At 41.1% G+C, this 21433-nt stretch overlaps 1 protein-coding gene and 1 long non-coding RNA gene across 7 annotated transcripts in view; one reads left to right on the top strand and one right to left on the bottom strand.

Annotated features, from left to right (window-relative positions):
• The window catches only part of LOC139766043 (muscleblind-like protein 1), a 1286706-nt gene extending 1271685 nt beyond the window's left edge, over window positions 1-15021 (top strand). For 2 of the 6 annotated variants that reach the window (XR_011716773.1, XM_071694180.1), the window contains 2 exons: window positions 7764-7848; window positions 8450-15021. Coding sequence is in view for 4 of the 6 variants with exons in the window: in XM_071694180.1 (XP_071550281.1) it covers window positions 7764-7848; window positions 8450-8784 (420 nt within the window). In the remaining 2 variants the exon portion in view is untranslated. Of the gene's footprint in view, window positions 1-7763; window positions 7849-7908; window positions 7953-8419 lie in introns of all 6 variants that reach the window. The other 4 variants (XR_011716774.1, XM_071694179.1, XM_071694185.1 and 1 more) reach the window with 4 other exon arrangements.
• The window catches only part of LOC139766046 (uncharacterized), a 144143-nt gene that overhangs the window by 103841 nt on the left and 18869 nt on the right, over window positions 1-21433 (bottom strand). The window lies entirely within an intron of this gene.

Genomic DNA, 21433 nt, shown 5'->3' on the forward strand with positions numbered 1-21433 from the left:
TTATCACCTCCCCATTTACGCCCTTCACTGAAGTTCCCATTTGCTCCCTTGTCTTACGCACCCTATTTACCTCCTTCCAGAACATCTTTTTATTCTCCCTAAAATTTACTGATAGTCTCTCACCCCAACTCTCATTTGCCCTTTTTTTCACCTCTTGCACCTTTCTCTTGACCTCCTGTCTCTTTCTTTTATACTTCTCCCACTCAATTGCATTTTTTCCCTGCAAAAATCGTCCAAATGCCTCTCTCTTCTCTTTCACTAATACTCTTACTTCTTCATCCCACCACTCACTACCCTTTCTAAACAGCCCACCTCCCACTCTTCTCATGCCACAAGCATCTTTTGCGCAATCCATCACTGATTCCCTAAATACATCCCATTCCTCCCCCACTCCCCTTACTTCCATTGTTCTCACCTTTTTCCATTCTGTACACAGTCTCTCCTGATACTTCTTCACACAGGTCTCCTTCCCAAGCTCACTTACTCTCACCACCTTCTTCACCCCAACATTCACTCTTCTTTTCTGAAAACCCATACTAATCTTCACCTTAGCCTCCACAAGATAATGATCAGACATCCCTCCAGTTGCACCTCTCAGCACATTGACATCCATAAGTCTCTCTTTCGCACGCCTGTCAATTAACACGTAATCCAATAACGCTCTCTGGCCATCTCTCCTACTTACATAAGTATACTTATGTATATCTCGCTTTTTAAACCAGGTATTCCCAATCATCAGTCCTTTTTCAGCACATAAATCTACAAGCTCTTCACCATTTCCAAATAAAAAAAAAAAAAAAAAAAAAAAATATATATATATATATATATATATATATATATATATATATATATATATATATATATATATATTATTTTTATTTTTTTTATTTTGCTTTGTCGCTGTCTCCCGCGTTTGTGAGGTAGTGCAAGGAAACAGACGAAAGAAATGGCCCAACCCACCCCCATACACATGTATATACATACGTCCACACACGCAAATATACATACCTACACAGCTTTCCATGGTTTACCCCAGACGCTTCACATGCCCTGATTCAATCCACTGACAGCACGTCAACCCCGGTATACCACATCGATCCAATTCACTCTATTCCTTGCCCTCCTTTCACCCTCCTGCATGTTCAGGCCCCGATCACACAAAATCTTTTTCACTCCATCTTTCCATCTCCAATTTGGTCTCCCACTTCTCCTCGTTCCCTCCACCTCCGACACATATATCCTCTTGGTCAATCTTTCCTCACTCATTCTCTCCATGTGCCCAAACCATTTCAAAACACCCTCTTCTGCTCTCTCAACCACGCTCTTTTTATTTCCACACATCTCTCTTACCCTTACGTTACTTACTCGATCAAACCACCTCACACCACACATTGTCCTCAAACATCTCATTTCCAGCACATCCATCCTCCTGCACACAACTCTATCCATAGCCCATGCCTCGCAACCATACAACATTGTTGGAACCACTATTCCTTCAAACATACCCATTTATGCTTTCCGAGATAATGTTCTCGACTTCCACACATTCTTCAAGGCTCCCAGGATTTTCGCCCCCTCCCCCACCCTATGATCCACTTCCGCTTCCATGGTTCCATCCGCTGCCAGATCCACTCCCAGATATCTAAAACACTTTACTTCCTCCAGTTTTTCTTCATTCAAACTTACCTCCCAATTGACTTGACCCTCAACCCTACTGTGCCTAATTACCTTGCTTTTATTCACATTTACTCTTAACTTTCTTCTTTCACACACTTTACCAAACTCAGTCACCAGCTTCTGCAGTTTCTCACATGAATCAGCCACCAGCGCTGTATCATCAGCGAACAACAACTGACTCACTTCCCAAGCTCTCTCATCCCCAACAGACTTCATACTTGCCCCTCTTCCCAAAACTCTTGCATTCACTTCCCTAACAACCCCATCCATAAACAAATTAAACAACCATGGAGACATCACACACCCCTGCCGCAAACCTACATTCACTGAGAACCAATCACTTTCCTCTCTTCCTACATGTACACATGCCTTACATCCTCGATAAAAACTTTTCACTGCTTCTAACAACTTGCCTCCCACACCACATATTCTTAATACCTTCCACAGAGCATCTCTATCAACTCTATCATATGCCTTCTCCAGATCCATAAATGCTACATACAAATCCATTTGCTTTTCTAAGTATTTCTCACATACATTCTTCAAAGCAAACACCTGATCCACACATCCTCTACCACTTCTGAAACCACACTGCTCTTCCCCAATCTGATGCTCTGTACATGCCTTCACCCTCTCAATCAATACCCTCCCATATAATTTAACAGGAATACTCAACAAACCTATACCTCTGTAATTTGAGCACTCACTCTTATCCCCTTTGCCTTTGTACAATGGCACTATGCACGCATTCCGCCAATCCTCAGGCACCTCACCATGAGTCATACATACATTAAATAACCTAACCAACTAGTCAATAATACAGTCACCCCTTTTTTAATAAATTCCACTGCAATACCATCCAAATCCAAATCCCTGGGGATAGGGGAGAAAGAATACTTCCCACGTATTCCCTGCGTGTCGTAGAAGGCGACTAAAAGGGTAGGGAGCGGGGGGCTGGAAATCCTCCCCTCTCTATTTTTTTTAATTTTCCAAAAGAAGGAACAGAGAAGGGGGCCAGGTGAGGATATTCCCTCAAAGGCCCAGTCCTCTGTTCTTAACGCTACCTCGCTAATGCGGGAAATGGCGAATAGTTTGAAAAAACTTTACACTGCTTCTAGCAACTTACCTCCCACACCATATACTATTAATACCTTCCAGAAAGCATCTCTATCAGCTCTATCATATGCCTTCTCCAGATCCATATATGCTACATACAATAAGGGGTACATGTATATATATATATATATATATATATATATATATATATATATATATATATTTTTTTTTTTTTTGCCGGTCTCCCACGTTTGCGAGGTAGCGCAAGGAAACAGACGAAAGAAATGGCCCAACCCACCCCCATACACATGTATATACATACGTCCACACACGCAAATATACATACCTACACAGCTTTCCATGGTTTACCCCAGACGCTTCACATGCCCTGATTCAATCCAGTGACAGCACGTCAACCCCGGCATACCACATCGATCCAATTCACTCTATTCCTTGCCCTCCTTTCACCCTCCTGCATGTTCAGGCCCCGACCACACAAAATCTTTTTCACTCCATCTTTCCACCTCCAATTTGGTCTCCCACTTCTCCTCGTTCCCTCCACCTCCGACACATATATCCTCTTGGTCAATCTTTCCTCACTCATTCTCCCCATGTGCCCAAACCATTTCAAAACACCCTCTTCTGCTCTCTCAACCACGCTCTTTTTATTTCCACACATCTCTCTTACCCTTACGTTACTTACTCAATCAAACCACCTCACACCACACATTGTCCTCAAACATCTCATTTCTAGCACATCCATCCTCCTGCGCACAACTCTATCCATAGCCCACGCCTCGCAACCATACAACATTGTTGGAACCACTATTCCTTCAAACATACCCATTTTTGCTTTCCGAGATAATGTTCTCGACTTCCACACATTCTTCAAGGCTCCCAGGATTTTCGCCCCCTCCCCCACCCTATGATCCACTTCCGCTTCCATGGTTCCATCCGCTGCCAGATCCGCTCCCAGATATCTAAAACACTTTACTTCCTCCAGTTTCTCTCCATTCAAACTTACCTCCCAACTGACTTGACCCTCAACCCTACTGTACCTAATAACCTTGCTCTTATTCACATTTACTCTTAACTTTCTTCTTTCACACACTTTACCAAACTCAGTCACCAGCTTCTGCAGTTTCTCACATGAATCAGCCACCAGCGCTGTATCATCAGCGAACAACAACTGACTCACTTCCCAAGCTCTCTCATCCCCAACAGACTTCATACTTGCCCCTCTTTCCAAAACTCTTGCATTTACCTCCCTAACCCCATCCATAAACAAATTAAACAACCATGGAGACATCACACACCCCTGCCGCAAACCTACATTCACTGAGAACCAATCACTTTCCTCTCTTCCTACACGTACACATGCCTTACATCCTCGATAAAAACTTTTCACTGCTTCTAACAACTTGCCTCCCACACCATATATTCTTAATACCTTCCACAGAGCATCTCTATCAACTCTATCATATGCCTTCTCCAGATCCATAAATGCTACATACAAATCCATTTGCTTTTCTAAGTATTTCTCACATACATTCTTCAAAGCAAACACCTGATCCACACATCCTCTACCACTTCTGAAACCGCACTGCTCTTCCCCAATCTGATGCTCTGTACATGCCTTCACCCTCTCAATCAATACCCTCCCATATAATTTACCAGGAATACTCAACAAACTTATACCTCTGTAATTTGAGCACTCACTCTTATCCCCTTTGCCTTTGTACAATGGCACTATGCACGCATTCCGCCAATCCTCAGGCACCTCACCATGAGTCATACATACATTAAATAACCTTACCAACCAGTCAACAATACAGTCACCCCCTTTTTTAATAAATTCCACTGCAATACCATCCAAACCTGCTGCCTTGCCGGCTTTCATCTTCCGCAAAGCTTTTACTACCTCTTCTCTGTTTACCAAATCATTTTCCCTAACCCTCTCACTTTGCACACCACCTCGACCAAAACACCCTATATCTGCCACTCTGTCATCAGACACATTCAACAAACCTTCAAAATACTCATTCCATCTCCTTCTCACATCACCGCTACTTGTTATCACCTCCCCATTTGCGCCCTTCACTGAAGTTCCCATTTGCTCCCTTGTCTTACGCACCCTATTTACCTCCTTCCAGAACATCTTTTTATTCTCCCTAAAATTTACTGATAGTCTCTCACCCCAACTCTCATCTGCCCTTTTTTTCACCTCTTGCACCTTTCTCTTGACCTCCTGTCTCTTTCTTTTATACTTCTCCCACTCAATTGCATTTTTTCCCTGCAAAAATCGTCCAAATGCCTCTCTCTTCTCTTTCACTAATACTCTTACTTCTTCATCCCACCACTCACTACCCTTTCTAAACAGCCCACCTCCCACTCTTCTCATGCCACAAGCATCTTTTGCGCAATCCATCACTGATTCCCTAAATACATCCCATTCCTCCCCCACTCCCCTTACTTCCATTGTTCTCACCTTTTTCCATTCTGTACACAGAAGTATGAAGTCTGTTGGGGATGAGAGAGCTTGGGAAGTGAGTCAATTGTTGTTCGCTGATGATACAGCGCTGGTGGCTGATCCATGTGAGAAACTGCAGAAGCTGGTGACTGAGTTTGGTAAAGTGTGTGGAAGAAGAAAGTTGAGAGTAAATGTGAATAAGAGCAAGGTTATTAGGTACAGTAGGGGTGAGGGTCAAGTCAATTGGGAGGTGAGTTTGAATGGAGAAAAACTGGAGGAAGTGAAGTGTTTTAGATATCTGGGAGTGGATCTGTCAGCGGATGGAACCATGGAAGCGGAAGTGGATCATAGGGTGGGGGAGGGGGCGAAAATTTTGGGAGCCTTGAAAAATGTGTGGAAGTCGAGAACATTATCTCGGAAAGCGAAAATGGGTATGTTTGAGGGAATAGTGGTTCCAACAATGTTGTATGGTTGCGAGGCGTGGGCTATGGATAGAGATGTGCGCAGGAGGATGGATGTGCTGGAAATGAGATGTTTGAGGACAATGTGTGGTGTGAGGTGGTTTGATCGAGTAAGTAACGTAAGGGTAAGAGAGATGTGTGGAAATAAAAAGAGCGTGGTTGAGAGAGCAGAAGAGGGTGTTTTGAAATGGTTTGGGCACATGGAGAGAATGAGTGAGGAGAGATTGACCAAGAGGATATATGTGTCGGAGGTGGAGGGAACAAGGAGAAGAGGGAGACCAAATTGGAGGTGGAAAGATGGAGTGAAAAAGATTTTGTGTGATCGGGGCCTGAACATGCAGGAGGGTGAAAGGAGGGCAAGGAATAGAGTGAATTGGAGTCATGTGGTATACAGGGGTTGAAGTGCTGTCAGTGGATTGAATCAAGGCATGTGAAGCGTCTGGGGTAAACCATGGAAAGCTGTGTAGGTATGTATATTTGCGTGTGTGGACGTGTGTATGTACATGTGTATGGGGGGGGGGTTGGGCCATTTCTTTCGTCTGTTTCCTTGCGCTACCTCGCAAACGCGGGAGACAGCGACAAAGTATAAAAAAAAAAAAAAAAAAAAAAATATATATATATATATATATATATATATATATAATGCAATGAGCACACATTTTCATAGAACACATAATGCTCTCAAACAGCAAGAATTTGAACCACTACCATTTGTGTGGAAGCTGGGTATATTAACTACTAGGCCCATGGAGCTGTGCTGCGGTCACTTCACAAAGACACACATGAATAATACCACCACATTTCTAGACTAAGGTCTTGCCCAGTGGACAAGTACAGCATCCTAAGCTCTGTCGGAGCCCTAAAATGGGGAATCTTGGAGCAGAAAGGCATATGGATGTGTTATCACCCATTTACTCTTAAGCTTAATAACTTTTTTCATGTGTTTTAATTCAGTTTAACCAGAAATACTTTTCAATTTATTCGCACTTGTAAAAGTTACATGATATACATATTTACAATGAAAAATGTATCTGTATTACAAAGACTTTTTTTTCAATAAAATTGACTAACATATAATTCTGAATAAATATTGTAACCAATATTATCAACAATGATCAAATTGATATTTACATAAATAATTTTATCCATCTTTTGATATTCACTAGATGAATCTCTGCCTGATTAACAAGCAATGCATAATATTTATAAACCTAATTCTTAGCGATGATGACATCAGAACCCACTAACATACTCCTTGACTCTCATTGACCCAGGTCTGATTCCAGTGAGAGCAGCTAACCAGCTCACCCCTTATTAACTAAACACACCTCCATACCATTTCCACCAATCATGTGTTTGTAAACATTCATATGTTGTTAATGTTCTCATGCCTGAAAGTATATGACTTTTGCAACTGCAAATGTCATCAGTAGTGGTTTTGGTAACTTGAGTCCTGTACTGCCATGAAAGAGATCCATCATTTATAGTAGTTCTTATTGCTGATGCCTTATGCCCAGTAGTCATTACACTTGCTTGAGCCTTCCTTCAGTTGAAATATAGCCTTCCTTATAATTTCTTCTCCAATGATGAATATTTTTGTTACTACAATATAATTATGTGCTTTGAAGATAGTTTCATAAAAGTTTGAAAAGCAGCTTATCTCTTATTGTTGATTAAGGAGTAACTGTAATGATAATGTTTACCTTACATAGTGTAATAATAATAATAACAGTAATCATAATCATAAGTAAGTAGTAATGACTATCATTTCAAAGTCTACAGTAAAATACAGGTACTAAATCAAGATGTGAAATTAGTAATTTAATCACATATATGTCAAAAGTAGAATAACTCGTTAAAAACAAATATTCTTAAAATAAAATGCCTTTTTGTATATTAATGGCAGGAGGTTCTCAAAGTACCAATTCAACTTAATGGTGTCCATGTGAGAGAGAAAACCTGAAGCAGACAGTTATCACTTTTTCTGTGACTTTCCTTCCTAACCCATAAAGGGGATCATGATGAGATAATAAAAGAGGACCTCAACCTGGAAGTCTCTATTGTGAATGAGTTCGTCTTACTGTCTGCTTTTGTTACAGTTGCTGGACACCCTGCAAGTGTGCCGCGATTTTAAGTACGGACAGTGTGTGAGACCTGCCTGCAAGTTTGTCCATCTCCTTGAAGGTATGGAGGTGAACTCGAGCCAGTCCTCGTCTTCTAATTTTTTGTTATCACTTTTTCCAGTGTATTGGGGGACACAGCAGTGACCTATGAGGCGCATTTCCCTCGTAAGAACATATTAAATGGTTGTACTGCTTCTGCGTATATGCTTGTAGTTTCATGATATAGATTGCTTAAAAAGCTACCCTTGGCAACTTCGGCTTGTTTATTATAACCAAACTTTAACGATCCGTAATTGTTCCTAGAGAAGATTGCTTGGACAAATGACAAATCCAACAAGAAAAGTTTTCATAATAGCCTGACTGTTAGCCAGGAGTTACAGTGAAATTTAGTGTCATGTCGATCAATAATCATTAGTCATTCATAACAAGCAGCATAATGTCTGGGTAGTTTTTAAATGGACTAAGTACATTAGATTTAATTAGCATAGTGGCATACACAGCTTAATGATATACCAAGCTTCTTACTGTAGAGAGCTTTGTGTAAAAATATACTGCTACTATAGTATTGAGCATATTATGAAGCTATTCAGTATATGCAGTATCTAAATAGTTTGTTTCCTTGATTATTGTAGGACAGATGGTGACAGGTTCCTTTCCTTCAGATCACGTAGAGGTGACAGACATGAAGGTGAGTGTCTGTCGCGACGCGGTGAAGGGCAAGTGCGGCCGGGGGCTGTGCAAGTACTACCACCTGCCCGTCGTTCTGCCGCCCGCCCCCCTGGATCCGCACTCCGCCCGCACCCAGTCTGCCCCGCGCCACCACAATCTCCACAACCCGCCCATCAACTCGCTCATTCTAGACAACGCCCACTACATGGACAACACCACGCCGGCACCACCACCTAACAACAACAATGATCCAGCCACACCTGGTACAACTTCAACCATTCAAGTCATTGCCAACTTGACAAGTTCTAACAATATCCTCTGCAACTAACTACAGTGGTGAAATACAATCAGAAAGCATAATTTGTGTCATATTACCTAAGGAAATTGAGTCGGTTAAATTACTGGGGACAAGAAAAATATTTCCTCTACAAAAATTCCTCAGAGAAACTTATGTGTAAAGTGTTGTTGTTTGGTGATCTGGGCGGGTTCGTGGAGCAGAGGCAGCGCAGGGAGCCCCGGGCCCCCGGAGCGTCTGGTGCTAGCACAGCCATGCTCACATTATGTGATTTGTCAAGTGTGTCCTTACAGTCCCCTCCCATGGGGATGGGTCAACTCCAGCACTCGTGGATATTTTTTCAAAAAACATAACAAAAATAAATTTTCACTTTGTTTTTATCTCTTTTATATAAGGATAAGGTAGGAAGAAGATGCCCTTATAAAGGGCTGAGATTAATTATTTTCTATTATGTACCAATGAAACAGACTCTTGGACTGTTGTGCGTACATGACAAAGTCACGTGCCAGTGAAGCCCCCGACCAGCGACTGGCACTGCAGGGAAATATTCTCCTCTCCTGACACCCGCCAGGCTGCCTCCTGGCACTCTCGATGCCTGGGGCCAGCCAGACACATGATCTATTCTTTGTTGTTGAGGATAGTTAAGTGTGTACCAGGCAGCTTCTCAGCATAAGTCCCACTACGGTAGTGTTCCTCCTGTAGGCCCCATGAGCCGTAGTCAAAGTAGCTGTACTGTGGATCCACTGAGGTGGGCTGTGGACTCAGAGGCATATACCTAAATAGTTAAGTACCGTTATAGTTTCAGCACCTGTCAGGTCTCATGACAAATGTAAGTCCCTCTGTTTCATTTCTGAATGGGTGTCTGCAAGAAGAATAGTTCCCTTCTTCCTGCCAGTGCGCTGGTCCATTACCTAGGAGAAGATACAGCGAGAAGCTCGACTGAACATAGAGGACTCAGAAATGAGGAACACAAATGAGAGAGGAAGAAGGAAGTAGCCTGAGGAAGGAGCAGATGAAGTGAGGTCACTGTGAAGAAGACCGAAGCCAGAAGGAATCTCTTACTGCAAATATTTTATCAAGTTTTTGGCCTGTTTTACACGAATTGGTTTCTAGTCATTTACCCTTTGTTTTATTTCCTTTTATGCCATGACTAGCTCGGTGAATTTAAGGGGCTGTGAGAACTTAGTACAGTATGTCTGGTTTTATATGAAACTGTATTATGCAAAGCCGTATATGTATGTTGTAGTACTTGTAATGGATAAATTTTTCATAGTTCCTTGTGTTATTTTTACATATATGAAACTTCAGTGTTTTATTACATGTAAAGTGCCACGATTTTAATGTTCCTGTAATTGACGCATTTAGGAATCAAAGAGAGGGTATAAGGGAGGGTCGAAGGCACTGCTTGCGGAAGTCCCGGCTTTAGAAGTCACCGTTTGGCAATACAGTCTGTCCGGGTGGCCTATTTGTACTTTTTATATGAGGTAAATTAAAGCATGAGTTGCATGGCATGTCAAGAAGTCAATTATGCTTTTAATAATACATTTCACATAAAATGTTCAAAAGAGCTCTGCTACCAAAAGCATAATGCATGTAATATGAAACATATCAAAGTTTTCTACTTATAATAGGATATTCAAATCATTTACAGATATTGTTACTGCATATTTGAAAGATAACACTGCTTCCCATGTTATGCATCAATTCCATCTGTAAGTGATCCGAAAGAGTTGCAGCTATACCTGATAATATCTCCCGGAAGAGGTTGTTTACATTGGTTAACTATTGTTCAAATATTTTATCAAGACTTACTTGGCTTTACTATATTTGCTTACTCATTCAGAGTCATTATGAAGAAATTTAAATGGATGACTGTGGGTGATTTATTTAGCACTGAAGCTCAAGCCCAGATGTCTAGTAAAGTGAAGTGTCCATGACAAAGGCCCCCCGGACACGCATGCTCTCTCGCTAGTTCACTTGTTCCGTCAGGCTCAGTCAGGTGGCAGGGATGCCCCCTCCTCCAGAATGATAGGTACTTACCATTCAACCAACCACTATTACCACCATATCCACCATTCCTACACCTTCAGCAGTGCTCAGTCAAGTACACACGACCAGTAGTACTCAGTCCAGTAAACACACCTAGCAGGTCCCTCGCAATAGTCCTGTAACCTATCAGAGTTGCCATCCATGCACAGCCATAGTTTACAAGATCTCTCCTAACCTCACCTGTGCCACCGGCTGAAGCCTACTACACAGTTAATGTCGGTCTCCACCAGCACGCTTGCTGTAATTTAGGATCTAACTTCAGCCATGTGATAAGAGGAGCTGTAGGTGGTGCCACGCTGGGTTCCTCCTGTAGGGGGTGCCATCAGCGTAGGGGCACGCCTCAAGTCACGCTCACAATCCGGCCATGCAGGGTACAACTTGGACCCTAGAGTTGCGCTTGCTTCACAGTCAAATGTAGGGGCTTTTTCTTCAGAGTGCATCATCCAAACTGCAGGCTTCATGATGTCACTGCTTCCCAATCCCTAGCGGCTCCTGGCTAGAACTGGAAAAAACTTTGTGATCTCGGCATATTCTATGCCGTAAAGAACACCAGTAGCTGGTTAACATGGGTGAGCCACGGCAGCCTGCTAGGGTTGTTCCTGGCAGGACCTTGCACAACAGGAGAATAGGTGTAGACAGGAGAGCTGTGCTGGGTCCTGCCTTGCCACTGCCTGCCCTTTTCCTCGCCTTCCTGTGCTAGTAATCTGCCTGAGGACAACTTGAGCTGTTCTACTGCCCAGAGGTGACCACTAAGGGCAGGGGATGGCATCTGCATGTAACCAGTTATCTAGTGGGTAGTCCACGTAGGTCCCCTAGCACCCTAGCTTCAATTGTAGTGTGTAGGCTTGGGGCACAAGTCCCCACACACTTGCATGTTAGCACCTTGCTTACCAGGTTTAACTGTATCAATGTGAATAGATCTCCTGTAACCTATAAATGATGCTCCTATATTCTATATGTTAGAGCCGCGCCCTCCTGATGGCGAAGGGTTGCCTGCTGCCGCCCCAGCCGCCTGCCCGCGCGTCCGCACTGCCTGGTGACCCCAACCCATCCCCGGATCTGGTTATGTAACCAGAATACCCACTATGGCACAATCCTCTGCACACTGTCATTCCCCTATTGAATCACCACACTTTATATATATATATATATATATATATATATATATATATATATATATATATATATATATATATATATAAATATATATATATATATATATATATATATATATATATATATATATATATATATATATAATCAATAGACATGTTTATGAAATTTACTTCATCTGATCAAAGCCACAGTGAGTTCCGGGCATGGAGGGCAGTAGAATTTTACGAGGATGTCCTCACGAAGCCAAATCAAAACTGAGCGCCATATATATCTGTGTAAGTTCTCTTCACAATCCTGTTGCCCTTCGTGAGGGCCCTCCACGTAAGATCTGTTCCTTGTGATCCTGTTGGCCTTCCCCAGCCACAGCGATGTATTGACAGTTGGGCATGAGTCGCATGACCCTCGGTTACTGTAAGGTCCATTATAATATGAAGTAATAGTAATATTAATCATAATTATAATCACGATAATCATATAGCCAGTCTGATGACAACTCAGTGGCTGCAGCCTGGACTTCGCTAGGGCCCCGCCAGTTATTGAGAATGACAGTGACGCCTCAGCGGAGTGGAGGTGGCCGCCATAACTCCTGCCGGTGATAGCGGACCGTCTTCCCACGTCACTGGCCAGGCAATGCATGCTCCTAGTGTCTATTTTATTTTTACTTGAGAATATTTGTACACTGTAATGAACTAAGCCAGTTTTTGAGAAATTATCGTGTTTCCAGTCGTCCCCACCTTTGTCAGGGTTGAAATCTCAATGTAGAGAAACACATTTCCATTGTTATTTTTATATTTTATCAATGCTTCCTGTTCATTGCTCGTTTAGCAGTTCATTTATGCTGGCTTGGTTTTAAAAGTCACAAATTAAGTGAGTTTTATACTTATAAATGTTTGTTTCTAATTTAATTTCTATGAATACTACTCCAAACGTTTAAATAAATGATTTTGATATTTTACTAATGGTATGCTAGCCAGTGTTCCGGCATCAGCCAGAACTATGTAGTAAAGTGTGGGATAAAGGTCCCCAACATTTTGTGATATTTTCTTATTGTTATTTAAGTCGATTTCTCTGTTTTCCTGTGACTACTGACGTTGTTATGTTACTTGTTAGGTTAAGGTTGCCGCGCGAAGGGAGAGCTCTCTGGTGAGCGCTGCTGCACAGTGGCCAAACGCCCGCCAACTCAATATCAGCTCAAGCCACACGCTCACTTTTGACCCTGAGCATTCACACTCACTTCCCCTGTCATCCATGGGATTTTAAAGGAATTCCCTTGAAGATTCCTTTCTCAAATGTTATGTAGGTCTTTATTGATGTTCTGAGTGTTGTCTTGTGTTTGTTCTCATGCAAACTTTAGTGCCACGTCCTTTTTCCTGGTCATGCTAGGGACCAGGGCGTTGGCCGTGAGGCGTGAGCGGCCTCACCAGGGGCCTCGAGCACCCCCACAAGTACCCCACAGAGGTACAAGGGGGAGGGCGCCGGCTCTAAACACCATTGGAGGGGATCCTGAGGTCTTGTCCATAACCACTGCTATTTATGTACTCTCCCAAGGCCACTGCATACTACAGTCTGAGGCAAAAACTCATGGGACAAAAGTATCTCTGTGGTATTAGTGGATACTTGTTTGGTACTGCTATGTAATACTCATTCAAACCATAAAATAACTGCCAGTAAAGAAAAAAGAAAAAATACTATGATGATAGCAGTTGATACAGAAGCATTACCATATTCATCATAGACAGTAACAGAGGGTGCACAAGACCCCAGGCCAGCCCTCCAAAGCCACCCTATAGTGCGGCCGCGGGCCCAGAGTGTGACCCAAGTTAGCATCCCCTTTTATACGAAGAAGAAGCCCAAGGAGGAAAAACAAGGCGAATCTGTGACCTCTTTCAAGATATTGGTAGATAACAGCCAGTAGCCTCTTCTATTGGGCACCCTTGTATCAAATTGTAATGTTTTATCCAATTGTACTAACACTTTACAGGAACAGTGCATTGATACAATCATGCCTCAATTATAGACTACTCATTAAACATAAGAAATTTTATCCAGCCAATTGTATATCACTAATATGTTAAATGCCAGTTAAGTGAAGAACTGTTGTGCATATCCAAGTTGTATGTTATTTGTACTATTGTGTATGCGTGAAGTCTGAATTATTACTACTTTTAGGTGATAATATCTTGGAAGGTGACGGGGGTGGGGAGCAGGGCGTCTGAGAGCTACATAAACTGTGGCTCTAAGACGCTCACAGTGCCACAGTGCCAACATCTCACACCAGCACATCAGTTGTGGCACTGCACATATGTGCACTGGTCAATGACTCTAAATTAAGAGATAAATTTACATACAACAGTATAAAAGATTATTAATTTTAACATGTATTATGGTTAGGGAAAAAGAAAATGGGATAACAAGAGTATCTAAATGATTAGTTTCATGACTAGTGGACATGTGGGCAGTAGGCTACCTCCAGGCCTGCCTTCCACCTGCCTAACCAACACCACCACCATCACCTGAGCAATCCTGACACTCGCTGCTGCCAAAACACCCACATCATATTCTTCCTTCCAGAATGTAAAAATCCACAGATCCACAGATGCCAAGGAAACATACAGTTTTGGTCATATACTCCAAATATAATATTTTTTCAAATGCTTCTGACCTACTTTAGTTATCACCGTAACAAGAGAAGGAAAATTCTGTACATATCTTATTTTTAGTTGGTACCTTAAATTTAAATTACAGTATACACTGACAGAAGTTTTTAAAAAGCTCTCATTAATACAGAAAGTTAATTTAGGATAATCAAAGATAGATCTGCTTTGAAAATAAAGAAAAAGCATCTAGATCAAATGTAAGTGGGCAAAAGTGGCAGTGGTGATATGTGATTAGCAGCTCAGTGGTGGCAAAGGAGGGTTGCCATTGGCAGCTTTATGGAGGCGGTGGTGGGTCGCTGTTGGCAGCTTGGTGGTGGCAGCGGTGGGTTGCCGTTGGCAGCTTGGTGGGGGGGACAACATTCCAGAGCCAGCATAATACCCCACCCCCCTCACCCGGGTCACAGTCATAACAAAGTGTAGCGTAATAAAGCTCAAACAAAAATGGAAATGTTGTTTTACTGAAAATTACCCTTGATGTGTTTTTCATATGGCAAATCACAAAAGACCTCAGGCCAAATCTGAAAACAATACTGTAAGCAGACCAGCTTACACAAATAAGCAAGCACAGGATCACCAAAGGCCTATTAGAGAAAGAAAGATTTTCCCAAACAATTTAACTAGATATCATTTCAAATTCCAAATACACTAGTTTTGACCTAAACAAGAGTACCCCGTAAGAACTAACAGACATTCAACAAATTTCTTGTATAACTTGAAAACTAATGAAAAAGATTATACATTTTGCATATGGAAAAACAGTTAAAACTCCTCTGCAACTTAAATGATTACATAAAAAACTCCTCTGCAACTTAAATGATTACATAAAGAACTTAAGATAATTATCTATTCTTTAGCCCAATGGAAATGATTCAAGAACTATCAAATAATGGACAACTTTCATGCATTTCCAATCTTTAATAAAAAGCAGTAACTATCAAGCTGGAGCATAAAGCCTCTATTTTCACTCTGCAAGTTAACACAGGACTTTAGAATTTGTGAGCTAACTGACATAAGATCAGCTAAATACAATACAAGAAAGTAAGTTAAGAAATGAATTCAGTTTTTTTACCAAGTTGTTTTGGAACAATTTTAAATTCCATGTGGTGGCTTACAGCAGCTGTAATTTTTAGACAAGGCAATATTAATGACTATTCTAGTAAAACGAAATCAAGTCTAAACAAGTAATTCTTCACTTCATCTATAAAATACAGCATGTCACAGAATCCCTGCTTCTTGGCAATGACAACATTCCAATTTTCACTGTTTCCCCTGTTTATTTCTGTCTCTACCTTTCCTGCTTTCATTTCATTTCCTTCTATGCTTCATTCACATGCTGAATCATGATTAATTAATTTCAAATAAGTTTATATCTTGGTACAAGTACACCACCGATTTTCCGGCACTCTTGGTTCCAAAGACTTGTCAGATTAACCATTTTGCTGGACCAACTGTGGCCACATAATAATAATTCATGAATACACCTCTAACCCACTAATTATACATCTCCTGTGTGCCTAAAGTATATCATGGACTGCAAGAAATTTAAATTAAACAAATATTAAATGTCTGAGCACCCTAAGATGGTAAGTCTGTCCTTAGATTGTTTGAATGCAGTGGCATATCTAGGGTATGGCAGGTAGGTCAGGTGCCCTGGGCGCCAATGGTGTAATGGCGTCCTGGATCCAGACAATGATTTGGAGCTTAAAGATTTAGATTTCTTGACCATGAAAACATATCTTTGGCATTTGGAATCACACTGATATCATTATTAGTTCAATAGCTATTCACAAAAATTCATATTTCCATAATGGCGTCCTAGATCCAGACAATGATTTGGTTTACTCCCAAGATCTAATCAATTGGCCCTTGTGTCATTTCTGACTTTCCCTGAAAATTTAATCAAAATTTGTTCATAACTTTTGTTGAAAGTTGCTCACAGACCTATATCATTATTAGTTCAATAGCTATTCACAAAAATTGATATTTCCATAATGGTGTCCTAAATCTAGACAATGATTCGGATCACTCCCAAAATCTAATCAATTGGACCTTGTGTCATTTCTGACATTCCCTGAAATTTTTATCAAAATTTGTACATAACTTTTGTTGAAGTTGCTCACAGACAAACAAACAAACGGAGGTATATAATCTCCTTGGCAGAGGTAATACTAACAAAAAATATTGGTGTCATATATTTGGACGGGGTGCAATTTCAGTGCTTGCCTAAGGCGCTAATTCCCCTAGATACATCCGTTTGAATCCTGTGGGGTCTTCTTCGTCTTCTGTTGTTAGTGTTTTCCTAGGTGTGGATCACCAGAATAATGCAGTTTCGTATGCATTATACACCTGCTCAGGACTGAGGTGCTCGCCAGCTACGAGTTTTGCAAATTCATCCACATACTTGGCAGCTCCTTTGAGGTTTGCAGACCGCTTTTCTCCACACACTTTTTTAATGTGAATTCCATGACGTTTCTTGAATCTTTGAAGCCATCCTTCACTATTGTCACATTCATGTAATTTAAGTTCTTTATGGAACAACTTAGCCAGGTCCATTATCATGCTACCTGACAAGTTCACTCCATCACTTCGATGCTGTCGAAACCATTCCATCATCACTCGATCGTGCTCAGTACTCTTACCATCTTTCATGGTTTGTCTAATTGTCATTTGCTTCTTGGAATCGCTGTCTGCTTAGAATTTCAATATTTTCTCCCTTTGCTTCTTTATATCATAAACAGTTGATGAACCAATACTGTAGATGTCACACAGCTTACGCACCGAAACACCAAGGTCCATTTATTTCAAGTTCTACTTTATCTTGGATTGATATGGACTGGTGTTTACATTTGACAATATGACTGACACTCTCATATGTTTTAGAAGCCATAGCTAGGGTTAAATCTAAGCAAAATAAGCTAAGAATCTCCCAGAATTGCAGTATCACCACCAACGAGTGCAGTGTAAAGAACGTAAATAAGAGCTCCATAGCAACACACAATTGCATCTGTGGCTGCCCAGTAAACTGCAGTAATTTTAAGTCTCCTCACGTAATTTTGTCCGGACTAAAAGAGGTGTCAAACCAACAGTTGCCGAAAAGTCAGTGGTGTAGCCAAAACAATGTATAGAATTCTTTTGAGAATAATTCTATGCAGCAATATAATATCTTCAGTAATTAAAATTTACATGGATCCAAGAGTTCAGGAAAAGAAATCCTGTGCAAAATGGTAGACTAGCACATTTTTTCAAGGTAACACTAAATACACAGAAAGTTATCTTATTTCCTGTGCGTTGGCCTGGGCCAGTGTTAAATAAGCATTCAGTGTGTTTAATATGAAAGATGTGTGATTCCTCCCAGTAAGAAAGGAAATCATTCAGATCCAGTGAGCCTGTTTTATAACTGTACTCTTACTTCATACAAAGAAAGGAAGTCATGCAGATGACATTCCTTTCTTTCTAGTGAGCTTGCTTTCTTACTATACTCTTACTTCATACAAAGCAGTGTAGGTGGTATATAAGAAATATATTTAGGAATATTAGACTTTTTCCACCAACATTAGTGTAAGGGAGGATGGCTAAAAAGTCTGAGGAGGACACTGGAGAATTTGTTTCTTCTTTGAACCGAATACTTATTTCATATATACCAATTTCTCATACAAACAGCACTGGTGGAGGTTAACAAAAATATGTATTAATATTGTATTAGGTCATTCGCTCTATATATAAGTATAAATGGATAAGTGACTTGAATGTGTGGGAAGGATATTGGTATTTTTTCTTTGTAAATATTCTAGCTCTTTATCTATCATCTGATAAAATCCTCCATTAGCAAAGGATTTTTATTTATTATTTCTTCTACAAGCACAAGCTCAGTGGAGATACCTTCCATGCAGCATTACCTATTCCTTAAGTAATTTCACTGAAATACCTCTAAGTCTACCATTTCTTCACATTTCTCATGTTATTCTTCTTCATTTTCCTCACCAACTGATACATAAAAGCTCCTCCTCATATTATCCAACAATCTACATATTTCTTATGGGGTTAATATGTATGCATGACCTTCAGCCATGTACTTATAATGTTGGCTGTATGTCTACTAAAGAGATGGAAATGTTTTCCCATGCCCTTTCAGCCATGAAAGAGATCTTTAAAGACTACCAATGGTATAAAAAGTCAGCTGGATATGTAAATTAAGGGGGGGAAAATTATATCAACTATTATTGGTTTGGCACCTTGGTGGTACTGTGGTTGCTTTAATAACTGCTGATCCACTTGCTCAGGTTCAATTCCCAGGGGGAAAGAAATAGTACACAGCTCACCAAGCTGTTTATTCTACCTCTGGCAAGCAGATACATGGGTATCAATGTGAGATGCGGTAAAGCACCAAAGCTGTGATAGGCTCAACCAGCTGACAGCTTGCAACTCAGCTCAGTTTAACTCTGGGGTGTCTATGTCTGTATAGAGAAGATGGCCACAGAGCCTATCAAGGTAGTTAACTTTTTTACATGTTGTTAGTTGTCATTTTGGAAATGCACATTAATTGTTTTCAGCACCTGTTTAAATTCAAAGATAGGAAGACAATGATCTGCAGGCGAAATATTTGTTGAATATCATGTATGCATTATTTTTTTCTGAAAGTATGAAATATGTATACTGTATGACACAAACATGACAGATGATATTTATTTTTATTATTATTATTTTGCTTTGTCGCCATCTCGCGCGTTAGCGAGGTAGCGCAAGGAAACAGACAAAAGAATGGCCCAACCCGCCCACATACACATGTATATACATACACGTCCACACACGCAAATATACAGACCTATACATCTCAATGTACACATATATATACACACACAGACATATATATATATATATACACATGTACATAATTCATACTGTCTGCCTTTATTTGTTCCCATCGCCACCCCGCCACACATGGAATGACATCCCCCTCCCCCCTCATGTGTGCGGGGTAGTGCCAGGAAAAGACACCAAAGGCCCCATTCGTTCACACTCAGTCTCTGGCTGTCATGTAATAATGCACCGAAACCACAGCTCCCTTTCCACATCCAGGCCCCACACAACTTCCCATGGTTTACCCCAGACGCCTCACATGCCCTGGTTCAATCCACTGACAGCACATCGACCCCGGTATACCACATCGTTCCAATTCACTCTATTGCTTGCACGCCTTTCACCCTCCTGCATGTTCAGGCCCCGATCACTCAAAATCTTTTTCACTCCATCTTTCCACCTCCAATTTGGTCTCCCACTTCTCGTTCCCTCCACCTCTAACACATATATCCTCTTGGTCGATCTTTCCTCACTCATTCTCTCCATGTGACCAAACCATTTCAAAACACCCTCTTCTGCTCTCTCAACCACACTCTTTTTATTTCCACACATCTCTCTTACCCTTACATTACTTACTCAATCAAACCACCTCACACCACATATTGTCCTCAAACATCTCATTTCCAGCACATCCACCCTCCAGCGCACAACTCTATCCATAGCCCATGCCTTGCAACCATACAACATTATTGGAACCACTATTCCTTCAAACATACCCATTTTTGCTTTCCGAGATAATGTTCTCGACTTCCAAACATTCCTCAAGGCTCCCAGAATTTTCGCCCCCTCCCCCACCCTATGATTCACTTCCGCTTCCATGGTTCCATCCACTGCCAGATCCACTCCCAGATATCTAAAACACTTTACTTCCTCCAGTTTTTCTCCATTCAAACTTACCTCCCAATTGACTTGACCCTCAACCCTACTGTACCTAATAACCTTGCTCTTTTTCACATTTACTCTTAACTTTCTTCTTTCACACACTTTACCAAACTCAGTCACCAGCTTCTACAATTTCTTACATGAATCAGCCACCAGCGCTGTATCATCAGCGAACAACAACTGACTCACTTCCCAGGCTCTCTCATCCACAACAGACTTCATACTTGCCCCTCTTTCCAAAACTCTTGCATTCATCTCCCTAACAACCCCATCCATAAACAAATTAAACAACCATGGAGACATCACACACCCCTGCCGCAAACCTACATTCACTGAGAACCAATCACTTTCCTCTCTTCCTACACGTAAACATGCCTTACATCCTCGATAAAAACTTTTCACTGCTTCTAACAACTTGCCTCCCACACCATATATTCTTAAAACCTTCCACAGAGCATCTCTATCAACTCTATCATATGCCTTCTCCAGATCCATAAATGCTACATACAAATCCATTTGTTTTTTCTAAGTATTTCTCACATACATTCTTCAAAGCAAACACCTGATCCACACATCCTCTACCACTTCTGAAACCACACTGCTCTTCCCCAATCTGATGCTCTGTACATGCCTTCACCCTCTCAATCAATACCCTCACATATAATTTACCAGGAATACTCAACAAACTTATACCTCTGTAATTTGAGCACTCACTCTTATCCCCTTTGCCTTTGTACAATGGCACTATGCAAGCATTCCGCCAATCCTTAGGCACCTCACCATGAATCATACATACATTAAATAACCTTACCAACCAGTCAACAATACAGTCACCCCCTTTTTTAATAAATTCCACTGCAATACCATCCAAACCTGCTTCCTTGCCGGCTTTCATCTTCCGTAAACCTTTTACTACATCTTCTCTATTTACCAAATAATTTTCCCTAACCCTCTCACTTTGCACACCACCTCGACCAAAACACCCTATATCTGCCACTCTATCATCAAGCACATTCAACAAAACTTCAAAATACTCACTCCATCTTCTCACATCACCACTACTTGTTATCATCTCCCCATTAGCCCCCTTCACTGAAGTTCCCATTTGCTCCCTTGTCTTA

The sequence above is a fragment of the Panulirus ornatus genome, chromosome 56 (genome assembly GCF_036320965.1).
Source record: "Panulirus ornatus isolate Po-2019 chromosome 56, ASM3632096v1, whole genome shotgun sequence".
Lineage (NCBI taxonomy): Eukaryota > Metazoa > Arthropoda > Malacostraca > Decapoda > Palinuridae > Panulirus > Panulirus ornatus.